At 37.9% G+C, this 19,752-nt stretch overlaps 1 protein-coding gene across 1 annotated transcript in view; it reads left to right on the top strand.

The window, feature by feature from the left end:
- LOC130911107 (cyclin-dependent kinase-like 1) overlaps positions 1-19,752 on the top strand; it is a 49,587-nt gene that overhangs the window by 16,530 nt on the left and 13,305 nt on the right. The window contains exons 2-3 of the mRNA XM_057828821.1: positions 10,262-10,450; positions 13,089-13,210. Of these exons, the coding sequence (XP_057684804.1) occupies positions 10,262-10,450; positions 13,089-13,210 (311 nt within the window). The remainder of the gene's footprint in view (positions 1-10,261; positions 10,451-13,088; positions 13,211-19,752) is intronic.

Below are 19,752 nucleotides of genomic sequence, written 5' to 3'. Positions count from 1 at the left end.
CAATTATCTATCCTTTACCACCATATGCCCTGTCTTTCTTAAATATTATATCCTCTGGTTGTCTTACGTCTCTGACCGTTCTTGGGAGCAATTTACATTGCTATTTTTGTGTAGCGATCGCAAATGCTACTCGGTGATAGCCAACGAACACTTATAATTTTTTCATTAAGAACCAATGTTGCTTATAACGGTGTTAGAGTATAACGGCGTTAGAGTATAACGGCGTTAGTAACGGCGTTACCCTTACTGAGGGTATAAAGGCGTGCGTTACTATGCGTTATTACGTTGCTTAAATGACGCGATAAAAGTCAGACACAGACTCACAGAGACGAGAGAGGAGGAGGAAAGAGAGTTGTGACGCCGTTGCAAACGCGACGCTAGGTGGCTCCAATAATACCTGACTGTAGCCGATAGCCTACAAAGTACGCCCACATGATGCTACGGTAGATATCACATGTAATTAGAACTAGATGCGAAATGAAAGACACGGTGGCGTTAGCAAATGTTTAGAGAACTAGATGCGAAATGATAGACTGGCCGGCGTTAGTAAACAGCCGCCATCTAAAGCAGTAGACTTCTCAGGAAGGCTCTGTTGTTGACTTTGCTAGCGAACCTAGGTAACTTTTTTTTCTAAAATACTCCTAAATCGGCAAAATCTTGACTTGAATCAATCTTTAAATGATGAAACAGTTTTAAAACTTTCACATGTCGAAAGTAGACAAAAGGGAACTAATGCAATAACGGGAGCAATTTTAACAACTTTAACGGTTGATTCACAACATTAAATGACTTCCAAACATAGCTAATGTCAAGCCCATTGACGGGGGGGGGGGCAACCGGGTATGTTGTCCCAGGCCTCAGGACCATATGGGCCCCTGAATGACTCTTAATTTATTTTACTTAACATTCACACATTTCTTTTATATTGAAATCATTGTCTGATTAAATGTTATGTTCTACTCAATATATACTTAAAAACTTAAACATATCAAATATTTCCAGTATATTTTTCCCCCCTTTTTTTTGTTTTGTTTTTGCACAACCCCCCCTCATCTTAGCAGAGAATGGTTTGACCCCACTCTGGCGCGCTCAAGTGCTACGCATTTTCTTGTCTTTGCCAGTGACTGCAGCTGGAGGACAGCGAGCCTTCAGTAAAATGAAAATAATAAAAATCTACCTACGCTCCACCATATCACAGAGCAGGCTTAATAGCTAATTTGTTGCCAGTTCTTCCGGGTCTTCCTTCAGGAAGGTGGCGATGTGCATAAAAACGCAGAGACACGTCGGATGGCTTTTTGCTGGAACTTTTATTAACAATAGGGGATTCATATCCACTCAACTCAGCGCTACCGCGCAACGACTCTCAACAGCTCTTATCTCACCCCCTTACGCTCGCCAACCTCTTCGTCTGCGCCAAATTGGTAAAGCCGGTCATATTGTACGTTTGTCATATTGTTTGTTTATATTGTGTCACATCACATTACGGTCTGTTAAATTTAACTGTCCATCTCAAATTAAATGATTTGAAACTTTACACTGTCATTGCTTGTAAAGCGTTAAAGTACTGTGTATGTTGTCATGACAAGCCGGTTGCAGGGGTGAGGTGGGGGTGCCCTGTAATGGTCTCTTGTCGCCGGGCCCCTGTTAGTCTGTTGACAACCATGGCAAAGGTTACTATATTGTTTTTTTTAATGAAAAAAAAAAACATGAAAGGTAACACCAGTTACTTTGCCAAGTAACTAAGGCTACGTTCATACTACAGGTCTTAATGCACGAATCCGATTTTTTCGTGTTTTTCTGACTCGAGTGAGGCATTAACTTGACGGTCTGAACGTGACAAGTCGCATAGAACGGGACCATTTCAAATCCGATCTGGGTCACTTTCGTATGTGGTCTAAATCCGATCTGGGCCACATTTTTCCAGACTGTTGCGGCGGTCTGTACTGTCCAGTCCCACAAATCGGATTTCATGCAGCAATTACGTCATCAAATAGCGAGAGAGTCGTTACCGTAGCGATGCACCTGTGCGTTATTAGCGCCTAACTTGCAGTGAACACGGCTTTCGGGGAAGGGCTGGGCTTCACAACAGTCATAAAAAATAAAAATGGGTTGAGGATAAGCCTGAGAATGCTCAGTTTTCTCTGTTACAAGTGAGCAATATTTCAACATTGCTTACACGGCCGAGAGAGAGTCGGGGCAAACTGCCCATATGTGTGTGACGTGCACGGACAGTGCGTGCATGCTATCGATCCATATAAACTTTGAATATAAGCCTAAACGGGGATTATTTATGTCTGTTATTTGTGTCCTCCTTTTGAAAAGCAAAACATGATATCCCTGGAATGACGGATGACGTGTGTCATTTGTTTTGATGCTTCTGCGCATGCGGGTCTTCTTGCTTAGCGCGTGTCGGACTGCGAATTAGTGCGCATGCGTAATACTTGAACGGTCTCAATGGATAAAAGCAGTCTGAACGGGCACGCCAAAAAAACGGATATGACAAAAAATCGGATTCGTGCATTAAGACCTGTAGTATGAACGTAGCCTAATTACTCTTACATTCAGGTAACTGAGTTACCAACTCAATTTTTGTGAGAAGTAATTAGTAAGTGTAATTAATTACTTTTTTAAAGTAAGATTAACAACATTGTTAATAGCAAATCTTAATTCTATAATCTATTTACACTTCCCCCTTACTAAAGTTGTTTTTTTTTTTTTTTTTTACAACAGTAAAGGTAACAGTGGCAGTCAGATACCATTTTAATTTTTTTCAAGTGATTCATTGACAGAAGTAGCACGGCAAAACGTCACACTAAAAAAATAAGTAAAATATATCAAAATGGCTTACCTCTTCGTCCTCTGAAGGACCATGGCCTCCAACAAAATGTTTACTGCATCTGAAATGTGAATGGCTTCACCTTGCTGGCGTTAAACTGGTCTTTTGGAGGTCCGCGCAAGTTGATCCATTCTGCACATTTTTTCCTCCCGAGTTCTTGGTTTCGGGAAACGTATGAAGAAAACATCCTTTATATGTCCTAATGTCTAGAGTCGTTTCTATAAGTTCCATGGCAGCAGTGTTTACTCGGCATGTTCTTTTTTGAAAGATTACCGGAGAAAATAAACAGAAATACCATGATTTGTATGCGAGGGCGTGTTGAAAATCTCCCACTTCCGCGTTACGATGGCGACGTCACGGTCTAAAAATAGCATTTGTGCGGTACGCTATTGTAAAGACAACTTTCTTTTGTGTAGCTTCTTGCCTTCCATTTTCATCCTAAAAATCAACTACATAAACCACTTTTATTCCGTCTGAGTTGTAAATGACCCACAAAAGTAACAAGTGAACATTTTGTAAAGTGATTCATCAAAGTAAAGCAACTCAATCGACTTTGAAGGAAATAAAGTGACTCCAATGCGCTCTTCTGTTATTTGATGTGGCACTTTTTGGAGGAGAGAGAGCTGGTCTGGCTGTTTTTTCCCATGAGTGTCACTTGTCATCTCCCCACTGTGAAGAATGAGCCATTCATCAAAGGCTAACACATGAATGGGTGTCTTTAACAGCAGGAGAGACGAGACAAAATCCCCTAAAACATCCACTTAAGCACAAACAGAAAGACAATATGATACACAAACATTTCCATTGACTCAACCGATGATGCGTGAGAATAAACAAGTAATTGCAGTTCCCATAGAAAGAAGGAGTGATGATATCACCCATAAATAATGCACCCTCACTTGGCTATGTCAACACAATATTAAATGAAGGCAACAGTTTATCAATAACAGGTATGTTAAAATATGCATGGTTATCAGTAATATATGCATGATCATGTACTGTCCCCTAGTGGGGGGGAAAGGTCGGGCAGCACCTCTGCCGTTAATTTCATCTAATACGGAGCATTATGGAGGTAGATTTGTGTCTTTAATATTCAATTAAAAAAAAAAAAAAAAATGCGCTTCAATCAAAATATATATTTTCAATAAAAAAAAAGTGCTTGAATGCAAAAATAAATTTGAAACTTTAAAATGCATTTGAAAACGTTTTTCTTTGATTTTTTTTTTTTTTTTTTTTTTTGTTGAAACAACTTTTTTGATTGAAGTAATGTAGTTTTGCGTTTGGGCCACATTTGGGCTATGACATTTGTGTCTTTATTTTTCAATCAAAAAATAAGTTGCTTCAAACACAACAAAATATTTTCAAAAGAAAAATGACTTATATCAAAAATAATAATAATAAAAAAAATCAATAATTAAAAAAAAGAGTGTTTGAATGCGAAAAAATATTTGAGACTCAGAAATTTGCATTTGATCTCTTAATTTTTCATTGAAACTGTTTTCTTTGATTGAAGCAATCCTTTGTGTGTTTGGGCTGGGCCGTATTATGGGTAGGACATTTGTATCTAAATCATTCAATCCCAGAAAAAGTTGCTTCAATCAAAAACACTATTTTCAATCAAAGAAAAAAATCGTTTGCAAAAATAAAATTGCCCTTTTTAAAATATATATCACAGGGCATTTTATATATATATATATTTATGGCGGAAAACACTCTGGTGACTCTCTGTTCCGCTCTGAGAGCCAGGGGCAGAGGAGGGCTTTAAAAAAAAAAAATTAAACAGCAAAACCCTAACTGGAGATTAGAGCACGCTAGAGCAGAATTAAAGACGCATGATTTTAACGAGATATTATCGCGTACTTACCTCTTTTCAATCCCAAATTCCATGTAGCATGTATCACCGAGTGTCATAACTGTGAATGGCCACTGCAGGATTTTGGGGGGATTTTATGAGTGAAACACGGTAATATAACAAAGGTCGCGATGCTGAAATCGCAGACATCAAGAAGTGGTCGAGATTTTCATTTTCATACATTTGCCCTTTTAAACATTTTTTTTTCAATTTTTCTTAGTTTGGATCGATTATTTATCGTCTAAAATATTGGGGAAAATGCGACAGTAACGAAAAAAATACAGTTAAGCGATAGTTATGAGGTAGATATCCGTGACATATTTACAGACGCCAATTTTTTCATTGTGACGTAATTTGTTTAAAAGTTTAAAATATGTGAGTGGATAATTTTTTTTAAGTCGTTTTTTTTTTTAATCAATTAATCATTCTAAGCTAAAAATGACAGACATTTTGAATAATAAATACGATTACTTACCTTCTTTTTATGGCTAGGTTGAAACCAAAGCGGTTGCGCGACGTCTGTAAATGGAGGTTTCCAGGGTTAAACGGACAAATTAAAATTAGTTAGGGGGCTTAATGCGCCATGACTCTGCATATGGACATATTGTTTTTTCAAACAAAACAGTTCTTTTGGCTTAAAATACAACAGTTTGTTATAAAGAGGGGTGCAAGAGCAGAAACTGCTTTTTCAGCCTTGTCTGTGTTATTGAAAAGATTTTTAATTTGGAATATATTTTCTTAATTCATGTGTCACTTTTTTCGAAGTGGAAAAAGTTTTGAAGGCACTTTTTTTATTGAATCATTTTGACACAAAGATGGAACTTCGCCGTTACTTTCAACATATTTGAGTGACAAGTAGCTCAAACATTTTTTTAATTGAAGGGACTTTTTTTTATTGAAAATATATATTTTGATTGAAACGACTTTTTTTTTTTTTTTTTTTTTTTTGATTTAAGCAACTTTTTAATGTATAATAAGACACAAATCTACCTCCTTAGAGGATCAAGGGAAGAAGTGAAAGCAAAATTGCGAAACAAACAAATTATTTTCATTGCATAGGTGGTTGAATATTTTTATTTGGTGTCTCAGTTTGTCAAAAACTAGTGTGTAAATAAAATTCAAATTTCTCTATTAGATTGTTAATGATTTATTCAGACAAAAGTTTTAAATGTATTTTTCAGGTGGAAAAATACGGTCTGAAAAAATACAACTTATTGGCTGCCACTAAAACCTGAGCTTGTCTTGAATTGCACTGAATGAATTGAAAATGAATTGGACGTCTATACTTGTCAGTGGCAGGCAATCAGTTAATCAAATGGTGTATCTGTTTTAAATAAATCAACTGGACGTCACTGCGCTGAAACATTGTCATTGACTGCCAGCTAGTCAAGTAAAACACCAACAATGAATAATTGAAATTAAATGCTGTTTTTGAAGCGTTAGTTTAGAATGGCGGCCGCCTGTCACCATGGATACCGCGCTATTTTGCATCGAGAATGGCACTTTTACGTCACCTTGCGTTGTTTCCAGGAGCCGGTGTTGCAAACGTCGCCCGTTTGTTTGTCACTTTTTCTGAGAGCGTCAAGTTGACGTGAGTTATTCACGCATTCGCTGTTGATTCGCATGTTCTGCACAGGTGAGTACACCTTTGCTTTTTTGTCTTTCATGTGTGTAATGACGTTAGAACAAGGGCGTAGGTTTGGTCCCAACATTGGTAGGGACGATATAACAGCATATCCTGCATGTACTTTTAGATGGGGACGGGACATTAATAAGACCATATTGATTTGGTGAACGGGGGTCAGGGATACATTTCTGATTAATATGAACCTAATTAATTGATAGGCTAAATGATCAATGCAAAATAAATCTTTATTGACTTGTACTAACTTTCGTGTGTATTAATTAAAATTAGGGCTGTCAAACGATTAAAATTTCGAGTTAATTACAGCTTAAAAATAATTTATCGTAATTAATCGCAATTCAAACCATCTATAAAATATGCCATATTTTTTTGTAAATTATTGTTGGAATGGAAAGATGAGACACAAGATGGATATATACATTCAACATACGGTACATAAGTACTGTATTTGCTTATTATAACAATAAATCAACAAGATGGCATTAACATTATTAACATTCTGTTAAAGCGATCCATGAATAGAAAGACTTGTAGTTCTTAAAAGATAAATGTTAGTACAAGTTATAGAAATTTTATATTAAAACCCCTCTTAATGTTTTTGTTTTAATAAGATTTGTAAAATTTTCAATCAAAAAATAAACTAGTAGCCCACCATTGTTGATGTCAATAATTCCACAATGCTCATGGGTGCTTTAAACCCATAAAATCAGTCGCACCCAAGCGCCAGCAGAGGGCGACAAAACTTCAAAAAACACAAGTAACAAATGGACATTGTGCTGTCATTTTAATCTGTTCGAGCGGGGCATGTGCGTTAATTGCGTCAAATATTTTAACGTGATTAATTTAAAAAATTAATTACCGCCCGTTAACGTGATAATTTTGACAGCCCTAGTTAAAATGGTACATCGTTCAATTTAAACCTTTGTTTTCAAAAACTCCTAAAGAAACATTTTGAAAACTTAATAAAACTAGAATAAATTGATTTTTTTTTTGTTTGTTATTTTTTTAGCAAATTTATATTGCAATATTTAAACAAAATTTAAATTATATTAACATACACAATCATATCTTAACTATCAAGGAATGCAAAAAAATAAACAATTGTCTTAAGACCACTCGACATTGTCTGTCTAAATAAAGAAATTAAATACAACTCAAAAACGTCTCAATTAGGGGATACCAAAAATAAATAAAAACGGTACCTTCCTTCAGGTAAAACACTACTGTTTTTGTCCACAAACACAACCAAACTCAACAAAAAAATGAAAACTCCTTTGGGCTGCTTTAAGACCACATAAATAAAATAAGATTAAAAATTGGGGAGAAGGGAGTAAACCTAGGTTCACTACATTTCTCATTTCATTAACAGTAGAAACCATACTGAAGGAGACTTCTCTCTAAGCAGCTTCCTACTCGAGTTTTGCTGGTTAGCAATTTCATACAGTTTAATATTATGCTAACTCTGATGCAGGTCAGACTTTCATTTGCAAAATTAGTGGTGTGTTCCCCACCTCCACAATATTGATATCTTTTTACATTACTTACAGTGGTTGCTGCTGCTGGCCGATAAAAAAATTCTAATATCCCTCGTCTTTGAAGGGGGTGGAGGAGGTGGCATGTTGTTGACATGTTGTAAATCTGTCTGAGCTGTGAGTGCGTGTGTGTGTGTGTGGGGGGGCTGAACAAATAAAGGAAATTCACTTAATAATGGTACGGTCAATTATATCCATACAACATATGGAAAGACAATCTAAATTAGCTATATAACAAGTAGCTACAGTATATAATGCAAATATGGTTGCTTAAAAGTTGGTGGGGACTATTTGAGCATCCTGAAAAGTTGGTAGTGTCATGTCCCTACCATCCCTATGCAAATCTGCACCCATGCGTTAGAATACCACTACTTACTCTATTTGACATTTAGCTTTATTGAAACCTGCAGGCACTTTCTAATCAATAGCACGATCTTCCAGCGATGCCTTTATAGATTTTTAATCTGAAAGTCATTTATTGTTTTGTGCAGGTACAGTTTACACAGGCATCTGCCAAATTTTGCAAGGATCGGTATTTTGGTGTATAAGTCGCACCACAATCTACTGTTATTGCTTTCACCACCATTGACGATGTTGGACGTCCAATCATGTAGCTGTTTTCATCCTGTGAATTAAAACAAGTTCATCACTTGTAGAAGGGGAGGCGAATGAACACTCATTCGCTGCCAACCCTCCCACTTCAAATGGATTGGAAGCAATGGCGTAGGTTTGCATAGAGACGGTATAGGGACATAACACTAACAATAAAATACATAATGTATTTGGATTTTTTTTAATACAATGGTAGACACCATTGTATAAAAACTACCAGTTGAAAATAAAAAGAAAAGAAAAACCAAGTGTAAAAATTGAGTTTGGTTGATTTGAGAAAAAAAAAAAAAAAAAAAATATATATATATATATATATATATATATATATATATATATATATATATGGCGGAAAACAGACAAGACTGAAAAAGCAGGTTCTGCTCTTGCACTCCTCTTTAAAAGAAACTGCGGTATTTTAAGCCGAAACAACTGTTATGTTTGATAGAACAATATGTCTATATGCTGTCATCGCAGATTCATGGCGCAAAAACCGCAAAAAGTTGCTTCAATCAAAAAAAAAAAGTCGTTTCAATCAAAATATATATTTTCAATCTAAAAAAAAAAAAAAAGTCCCTTCAATTAAAAAAATGTGTTTGAGCTACTTGTCACTCAAATATGTCTGAAGTAACGGCGAAGTTCCATATTTGTGTCAAAATGATTCAATTAAAAAAAGTGCCTTCAAAACTTTTTCCACTTCAAAATAATGACACATGAATTAAGAAAATATATTTCAAATAAAAAATATTTCCAATAACACAGACAAGGCTGAAAAAGCAGTTTCTGCTCTTGCACCCCTCTTTATAACAAACTGCTGTATTTTAAGCCAAAAGAACCGTTTTGTTTGAAAAAACAATATGTCTATATGCTGCCATAGCAGAGTCATGGCGCATTAAGCGCCCGAACTATTTTTAATTTGTCCGTTTTACCCTGGAAACCCCTGTTTACAGACGTTGTGCAACCACTTTTGTTTTAACCCAGCCATAAAACTAAGGTAATATATTTATTATTCAAAATGTCTGTCATTTTTAGCTTAGTCATTAATTGTTGTCTAATATTTAAAAAAAAAAAACTTTAAAAAAATTATTAACTAGCATATTTTAAACTTTTAAACAGATGACGTCACAATGAAAAAAAATGGCGTCTGTAAAAAAGTCACGGATATCTACCTCATAACTATCGCTTAATTGTATTTTTATTGTAACTGTCGCATTTTCTCTGATATGTAAGAGGATAAATAATCGATCCAAACAAAGAAAAATGGATTTAAAAAAAAAAAGTTTATAGGGCTAAATATATGAAAAAGAAAATCTCGACCACTCCTTGATGTCTGCGATTTCTGCATCGCGACCCCTGTTATATGACCATGTTTCACCCATAAAATCCCCCCCAAATCCAGCATTGGGCATTCACAACTGTGTCTTGACACTCAGTGATACATGCTTCACTGTGTTTTTGGATTGAAACAAGGTAAGTACGCGATATCTCGTTTAAGTCATAGTGTCTGTAATTCTGCTCTTGCGTGCTCTTGCCTCTAGATAGGGTTTTGCTGTTTAATTTTTTTTTTTTTTTTTTTTTTTTAAAGATGCCCTCCCGTTCAAAATGTTTCTTCCCCCAGAAAATTGAGATTTAAGCTTTCCAATGATGTATCACTCGTGCATATTGGACAGTTTTGAAATTTGGCCAAATTGGGGTTCTCTGAGCGGAACGTCAAGTCACCTGAGTGTTTTCCGTCATATATATGAATTCGTCTAGTCCTAATGTTTATCCCGCCCTACTTCTTCCAGGTGTTCGCGAATCAGCAACCAATGGAGAAATACGAGAAACTAGCCAAAATTGGAGAAGGCTCTTACGGGGTGGTTTTCAAGTGCAGAAACCGAGACACAGACCAAATTGTCGCCATCAAAAAGTTTGTGGAATCAGAAGACGATCCCATGATCAAGAAGATTGCGCTGAGGGAAATACGCATGCTGAAGGTACTGCAGGTGGCACTGTGTTTCAAGTGACTCAATTGTGAAATATAGTAGTAGCGTATTTTAAATTATTTTTTTACCAGCATAGGTGTATTTATAGTATTCCAGACAATTGGACTCGAGTCACAGGGACTTGGACTCGACTCGAGTCGCAAATTACCGTATTGGCCCGAATATAAGACGGCCCTGATTATAAGACGACCCCCTATTTTTCAAGACTCAAGTTTGAAAAAAAGACTTTTTGAACACGAAATGAATTTTTATACAGAAAATAATTACAGTACACCCGAAGCAAATGATTATAACAATATATTTGAGAGAAAAAGCATATTATTTTGCCTCATTCAAATCTTAATATCTGAACATTTAAATATGTAAACTAAAGTGCAATCACATTCGTAAATGAATGGCTTCTGGTTTTTGAAATGTAAATAAAACAATCTATTGTGATAAAACACCAAAATTGCAATAACTGCATTAACCATCAAAGTGAAGTCTAACTGTAACTGTAGTCTTGAAACAAATCTGAATGAGGAAAAACATTGCAATAAAATAATGCAAACTGGTTAAACTAAAAAGAGTAGCTGAGATCTGTCATGACAGAACATCGCTTCAGTGATATTTGGCGCCATCTAGCGTCGTGAATGGGGAGAGTAGCTGAGATCTGTCATGACAGAAGATTGCTTCAATGATATCTGGCGCCATTTAGTGTCGTGAATGGGTATAATGTCTAGACTGCGAATATAAGACGACCCTCTCTTTTTCAGTGTCATTTCAATGCAAAAAAACACCGTCTTATATTCGGGCCAATATGGTATATGACTCGCAGCTCGACTCGGACTTGAAAAAAAAAAAAAGACTCGGACTCGGACTTGCCTCGCTTGAGCTGAGACTGTCCGGGACTCGATTCGACGTGTGAGGCTATACCTCGAGACTCAACACGACTCGTGAGACAATGACTTGAGACACGGGATGCCAACTTTGCACAAATCTGGTGTCTTTGAATTATAATCAGTTGATTGTAGTCAGTGGCTGCTTCTTTTAACAGAAACTCATTGGTTAAATGGTCTGTGCTTGATTGGTAAGAACAATAACCAGCACCCACAGCGGCCCTTGGGGACCGGTATAGACAGCCTTGCCTTAAAGATAACCTGAGGTTTTTGTGGGTGGGCTCGGGAACAATGGCGAAGGCCTTGACTGACCTGTGACTCAACTTGACTCGACAATCTTTTGAGTTGACACGACTCGTCAGTACAACCTTGTGACTCGGCTCGACCTGACATGACCTCGAGACTCGACTCAACTTGACTCAACATAACCTTATGACTTGACTCGACATAACCTTATGACCCGACTCGACTTGACTCAACATAACCCTTTAACTCTATTCGACTCGACCTGACCCTTGTGACTCGACATAACTGAACTCGACTCTACTTACCCACATGAGGTAAGACTTGGGACTTCCTTGTGACTCGGCTCATGGTGACTCGAGCACTTGTTGTACAACCCCTAGCAAAAAGTATGGAATCACCAGTCTCGGACGAGCACTCACTCAGACATTTTATCATGTAAAACAAAACTCAGATAAAAAGCTTGAAAAAATAATGACAACAGTGTCAAGAATCTGCATTGGACTAGGTGTCAAGAGTCAAGAATCTGAATTGGACATGGACAAGGTGATGATGCTGGAACTTTTGTTTGGTGCTGTTCCAGTTAGATTTACAAAGATGATTGCCTGAAGAAGACATCAAAATTTCCTCAGTGCTTGATGATATGGGGCTGCATGTCAGGCAAAGGCACTGGGGAGATGGCTGTGGTTAAATCTTCAATAAATGCACAAGTTTACATTGAAATTTTTGACAGCTTTCTTATCCCTTCAATTGAAAATATGTTTGTCATTTTCCAAGATGACAATGCATCATGCCACAGAGCTAAAACTGTTCAGAGCTGAGTATTCCTTGGGGAAAGAGTCATTCATTCAATGTCATGGCCTGTAAATAGCCCAGTTCTTAACCCTATTGATAACCTGTGGCAGAAATTGAAAAAAAAAAATCGTCCACAGCAGGGCTCCGACCTGCAAGGATGATCTGGGAACTGCAATCAAAGCGAGTTGGCACCAAATTGATGAAGAATACTCATCAAGTCCATGCCTCAGAGACTGCAGGCTGTCATAAAAGCCAGAGGTGGTGCTACTAAATACTAGAGATGTGTTTTGATTGTTATTTCTTTGTTTGTTTCTCATGATTCCATATTTTTTCCTCAGAAAGGAGTGATCCCATATATATTTCCCTGCACTTACTTCCATTTACTGACCACCACAATGTTTTTTTATTCATTTCTTTTAGTATTTCTGAATGCTAAAGAGTTGCACTTTTGAACTAATTCATTATTTTTTCAAGCTTTTTATCGGAGTTTGTTCTACATGATAAAATGTCTGAGTGAGTGCTCGTCCGAGACTGGTGATTCCATACTTTTTGCTAGGGGTTGTAGTAGTTAGTAAAAGAAGAAGACATTTTATGCTGAAAACACCTGTTAAAGAAATTCATATTGTGTGAGCATTGTACACATACGGCATCCACCTTTCTTCATCCTTGTTGTCCACGATGACTGATGCTGCAACTTTTTGCTTGTCCTGCAGCAGTTGAAGCACGTTAATCTGGTTAATTTACTGGAGGTGTTCCGCAAGAAACGGCGCCTCCATCTGGTCTTTGAGTTCTGCGAGCAGACGGTCCTCAACGAGCTGGAAAAACACCCTCGAGGGTAAGTACACCAGTGGCGAATGCAGGTCTTTCAATGTGGGGAAGCTCAAAGTGTGTCTGCCTGAGAGTGGTTTGTGATGGGGGATGGGTTTAACGGCAACCGCTGCTTAGTAGGGAAAGAAACTAGAGTGCCAGAGGTCAAGTCTCCAAACACAAGGAACTACAATAGAATATGAACAACAGACATAAGCTTGATTTTTCACGAGTCGTTTTTAACAAAGCAAGTTCATTTCAATTCAATTTTATTTGTATAGCCCTATATCACAACAAGTCTCAAAGGGCTTTGCAGAGGCAATATGATACACAGTCAGAATCAGTAGATGAATTAAATAAAGTTCTAGTCCAAGTCCTGGGCATCCCTCATCCTTAGAACCTCCATGTCGGCAAGGAAAAACTCCAAAAACCTTTTGGAAAAAATGAGAAACCTTGGGGAGAACCACAGTCAGGAGAGATCCACTCCCAGGATAGACAAGATGCACCAGGACTGCTAATGGGAATTAGCAAACGGACTTACAGTTTATAGAGATGTAATAGAGTGAGATAACAAGAGGAGGTCCATCTAGCCAGATGAGACGGGGGGCAACGAGGACGTCCATCCAGCCAGGGGTCCGGATAGTCAGGAGGCTGCGGCTGAAAAATAGGGGGGGAACGGGGACACCGGGTGACTAGTGATGAAGAGACTAGTCAACTAGATGTTAAAATTAGAAAAGAAAAATAAACTAAGACAAGTGGTAGGTAGAGTGAGAAAAAGGAGATAGGACTCAGTGGCTGTACTTCCCCCATCATTATAGCTTCTAGTGCAGCTTAGACTGAACTGTGAGTCTTGTCTGATTTCAACTAGCCTGACCATAAGCTTTGTCGAATAGGAACATTTTCAGTCTAATCTTAAATGTACAGACTGCGTTGGCTTCTTTAATACTAGCTGGAAGCTGATTCCATAAGACTGGAGCTTGTTAGCTAAAGGCTCTAGCGCCTACTGTACATTTAGAAACCCTGGAAATTACCAGTAGACCTGCATTCTGAGAACGGAGTGTTCTGTTGGGGCGGTATGGAACGAGAGCATCGGTGAGATAAGATGGCCCCAAACCATTAATGGTCTTAAATGTAAGAAAGAGGATTTTAAATTGAATTCTAAACTCAACTGGAAGTCAGTGAAGGGCCTGGAGCACAGGGGTGATGTGCTCTCTTCTATTAGTTCCTGTTAAAAGTCTTGCTGCTGCGTTCTGGACTAGCTGAAGACCTTTTAGAGAACTTTTAGGACAAGCTGCAAGTAGGGAGTTACAGTAATCCAATCTAGATGTAACGAACGTGTGAATTAATTTTTCTACATCGTTTTTAGACAAAATATTTCTAATTTTGGCTATGATGTGCAGGTGAAAAAAAGCTGTTCTGCAGGTTTGTTTAATATGAGCTTTAAATGATAAATCTGGGTCAAATAGAACTTCTAGGTTATAACTGTGGTGCTATAGGCTACACTTACATTGTCCAGAGTGACTATCTGGGCAGTTAAAGAGTCTCTCACACTTTTTGGGCCTATTATAAGGCCTTCTGTCTTTTCAGGGTTAAGTAGAAGATAATTAGTGCTCATCCAGGTATTTACAGTGCCTTGCAAAAGTATTCGGCCCCCTTGAACCTTGCAACCTTTCGCCACATTTCAGGCTTCAAACATAAAGATATAAAATTTTAATTTTTTGACAAGAATCAACAACAAGTGGGACACAGTCGTGAAGTTGAACAAAATTTATTGGATAATTTAAACTTTTTTAACAAATAAAAAACTGAAAAGTGGGGCGTGCAATATTATTCGGCCCGTTTGCGTTAATACTTTGTAGCGCCACCTTTTGCTCCAATTACAGCTGCAAGTCGCTTGGGGTATGTTTCTATCAGTTTTGCACATGGAGAGACTGACATTCTTGCCCATTCTTCCTGGCAAAACAGCTCGAGCTCAGTGAGGTTGGATGGAGAGTGTTTGTGAACAGCAGTCTTCAGCTCTTTCCACAAATTCTCGATTGGATTCAGGTCTGGACTTTGACTTGGCCATTCTAACACCTGGATACGTTTATTTTTGAAGCATTCCATTGTAGATTTGGCTTTATGTTTTGGATCATTGTCCTGTTGGAAGATAAAAATCTCCGTCCCAGTCTCAGGTCTTGTGCAGATACCAACAGGTTTTCTTCCAGAATGTTCCTGTATTTGGCTGCATCCATCTTCCCGTCAATTTTAACCATCTTCCCTGTCCCTGCTGAAGAAAAGCAGGCCCAAACCATGATGCTGCCACCACCATGTTTGACAGTGGGGATGGTGTGTTCAGGGTGATGAGCTGTGTTGCTTTTACCCCAAACATATCGTTTTGCATTGTGGCCAAAAAGTTCAATTTTGGTTTCATCTGACCAGAGCACCTTCTTCCACATGTTTGGTGTGTCTCCCAGGTGGCTTGTGGCAAGCTTTAAACGAGACTTTTTATGGATATCTTTGAGAAATGGCTTTCTTCTTGCCACTCTTCCATAAACGCCAGATTTGTGCAGTGTACGACTGATTGTTTTCCTATGGACAGACTCTCCCACCTCAGCTGTAGATCTTTGCAGTTCATCCAGAGTGATCATGGGCCTCTTGGCTGCATCTCTGATCAGTTTTCTCCTTGTTTGAGAAGAAAGTTTGGAAGGACGGTCGGGTCTTGGTAGATTTGCAGTGGTCTGATGCTCCTTCCATTTCAATATGATGGCTTGCACAGTGCTCCTTGAGATGTTTAAAGCATGGGAAATCTTTTTGTATCCAAATCCGGCTTTAAACTTCTCCACAACCGTATCTCGGACCTGCCTGGTGTGTTCCTTGGTTTTCATAATGCTCTCTGCACTTTAAACAGAACCCTGAGACTATCACAGAGCAGGTGCATTTATACGGAGACTTGATTACACACAGGTGGATTCTATTTATCATCATCGGTCATTTAGGACAACATTGGATCATTCAGAGATCCTCACTGAACTTGTGGAGTGAGTTTGCTGCACTGAAAGTAAAGGGGCTGAATAATATTGCACGCCCCACTTTTCAGTTTTTTATTTGTTAAAAAAGTTTAAACTATCCAATAAATGTTGTTCCACTTCACGATTGTGTCCCACTTGTTGTTGATTCTTGACAAAAAAATTAAATTTCATATCTTTATGTTTGAAGCCTGAAATGTGGCGAAAGGTTGCAAGATTCAAGGGGGCCGAATACATTGCAAGGCACTGTATATCTCGGACGCAGGTGCTTAGTTTATCCACTTGCCTGATCTGCTCAGGTTTAATTGATAAATACAGTTGTGTGTCGTCAGCGTAACAATGAAAGTTAATGCTATGTTTTCTGATGGTATTGGCTAAAGGAAGCATTTACAGCATAAACAAGATGGGCCCGAGGACCGGCCCTTGCAGCACACCATAACTGACTCTGGAATACAGTGATGATTGCTGGTTTACATTGACAAACTGGCATACGACAAGATTACTGATTCGCTCATTTCACTGTCAATCAAAAAGGGATTCAGCCTCAGACAGGTCATCCGATCATCATGCAGAGAAGCCGAGGCTCTCCCACTGCCCATTGACTCCCAGAGGATAAACCCAGCCTTTAGCCAATGACTCGTCTCGTTTCGCTGTAATGGAACAATGCACTCTCAATTGTGATGACGCACGGCGTCCACACTGTTTAAAGGTCTGTGAAGCTGTGCGAATGAATGAAAAGCAAGCCGCATCGTAACCAGTGATATGAAGCAAATTCTGAACAAAAGTTGAGTGGATCGTAGCGCATATTTAGTCAATTACATGTATTCTCAACAGTATACATTTGATCACCTATTTTTTTGACATTCTGAGGGAAACTGAGCTTCTTTTGCGGTTTAAGAGCAATCGTAACTGGTGAGTACACATAAAGTATTCTCACATTGGATTGGTCGCAAACCAGTTGCTTTCAGAACAGTCAATTCCTGATTGCCAATCATTTTCAAGATGAAAAAAATTGACTTAATTCAAACTTTTAACTACGGGAATTGATTTTCATTTCTTTTACTGACATGCTTCTTTAGAAATATATAATTTATTTTAAATTATTTTCCAGAATTGTATGAGTTCTCTGTTTTTCCAAGCACTCAATGAGAAAGTACAGCTGCTGCATGGTAATGAATGTCAGTGTTTGGCTGGGTTTTTGCAATGTATACTTGAGCTTGAGTGGAAAGCTGCTTATGTAAACTCACGTCACACAAAAGTCAGCTGTTTAAGGCCGTCTGACCTTTTTTCCCCTACAAAGCCACGCTGCAGAAACCGTAGCCACACTGGATTACAAAGGTACTCTTTACTTGGTTATTACCCCCGGAATAAGCAGTGCTTCCAGTTTTCAACTGGAGATGACGTGCAGTAGATGGCTTGGCTTAATTGCTCTGAAAATGTTTTTAAACTTTTATTCTGGTTTTGTAACTGAATCCTTTAGTACATTTAATAGATCTTCCAAAATTTAACCACAGAGGTCCTTTTCAAGATGTTACAACTAATATTTGTCTACTAGCAGTATGGCCTGGCGTTAAATAGGGGGCCTGCATTGTTGTCGACGCCGTCAAAGCTGACCAAGAGGAATCATAGACAAAGAGCTTTTTTCGGTGAAAATTATTGTGAATAAATGCTTAAATCCCCGACTACTAGATATGGAAAACAGTCTTGGTTCTTGGTTAAAAGCATTAAAAAAAAAAGTGCAGTTAGTGTTTATTTTACATAAATATGCCGCAGTGCAATGCTAGTCTGTTAGTGAATGTAGCTAGCGGTCGCCTGATGTAAAGAGAGCTTTTCCAGTGAAAATTCTCGTGAATAAATGCTTAAATCCCCGAATTCGTTATAGATATGGAAGTAAAACAGTTTCGGTTCTTGGTTAATAGCAAAAAACAAAAAAAAAATGCAGTAGCATTTATTTTACGTAAATATGTCGCAGTACAATGCTAGTCTGTTAGTGAATGTAGCTAGCGGCCGCCTGATGTAAAGAGAGCTTTTCCAGTGAATATTTTGGTGACTAAATGCTTAAATCCCTGAGTTCTTTATATATATGGACATAAAACCGTCTTGGTTTTTGGTTAAAAGCAAAAAAACGTGCAGTTAGCATATATTTTACGGAATATGTCGCAGTACAATGCTAGTCTGTTAGTGAATGTAGCTAGCGGCCGCCTGATGTAAAGACAGCTAGCTATAACAGTGAAAATTCTTGTGAATAAATGCTTCAATCCCCAAATTCTTTATAGATATGGACGTAAAACAGTCTCTGTTCTTGGTTAAAAGCAGAAAAAAAAAACTTGCAGTTAGCGTTTCTTTTACGTAAATATGTCGTAGTACAATGCTAGTCTGTTAGTGAATGTAGCTAGCGGTCGCCTGATGTAAAGAGAGCTTTTCCAGTGAAAATTTTTGTGAATAAATGCTTAAATCCCTGAATTCGTTATAGATATGGACGTAAAACAGTCTCAGTTCTTGGTTAGAAGCAAAAAAACGTGCAGTTATGGTTTATTTTACGTAGGGTGACCATTTTTTGATTTCTAAAAAAAGAGGACACTCAGCCCAGCCTCAAGATACTTGAATTTTACTCGAAGTTCACTCAAAGATGCCTATATCACTTTAATATATTTAAAGTGTGCCCCCTCACTCTGGATGGAAAAATGCAGTTTGAAAAATATATATATAAAATGCAGACCCATAGAAATGTAGTCCAGTCAATACACATACACACAGTAGGCTATGTGCCAACTAAACATTTTTATAAATTACTATCACGACAATTGTCCTTGACAAATTGTTATTCCCATTCAATTGATGTTCTCATTCAATGTTCTAGATTGCACACAAACAAAAACCGAAATAAACTGACAAACTAGTCAATCAGCATGTTTCCAAAAGTAGCAGTTCAAAACTACGTTTCCCATAATGCCTAGCGCGGTTTAGCTTACTGATAACTAGCTGAGGCAAAAATCAAACTTTGCTATAAAAGTTTACAATCATTGGCAGCGCGCCGATGCGACACCAAACGGGATTTTACAGTCAAAGCTCCGACAGAAGTCAACAGTTGCCATTATATACGTATTTATCATAAAAATTTTTTTTTAGAAACTTCAGGCATTGTGGCCAAATCGTCGTAGTAGATGGCGGTAATGCCTCATGATAGGGGTAAACTGCCAACAAAAACAAGAACTACTACTTCCCTCCATTCTCGTAGGAGCCATGTCAACTGCTGCCACCCAGCGGTCGCTAGCGGCCGCCTGATGTAAACAGAGCTTTTCCGGTGAAAATTCTTGTGAATAAATGCTTAAATCCCCGAATTCCTCATAGATATGGACGTAAAACAGTCTCAATTCCTGCTTAAAAGCAAAAAAACGTGCAGTTAGGATTTATTTTACGTAAATATTGCGAACTATGATACCAATGCAGTAGCGGCTAATTTCTCCCATTAATTTTTTTCAGAACGTTTCAAAATGCATGCATGGTACGAAAAATACCTTAAATTAATTAAAATTACCTTGAAACCTCGAACAAATCACTC

The sequence above is a fragment of the Corythoichthys intestinalis genome, unplaced genomic scaffold (assembly GCF_030265065.1).
Source record: "Corythoichthys intestinalis isolate RoL2023-P3 unplaced genomic scaffold, ASM3026506v1 HiC_scaffold_23, whole genome shotgun sequence".
Classification (NCBI taxonomy): Eukaryota; Metazoa; Chordata; class Actinopteri; order Syngnathiformes; family Syngnathidae; genus Corythoichthys; species Corythoichthys intestinalis.
This window is presented reverse-complemented; position numbering and strand designations above follow the sequence as displayed.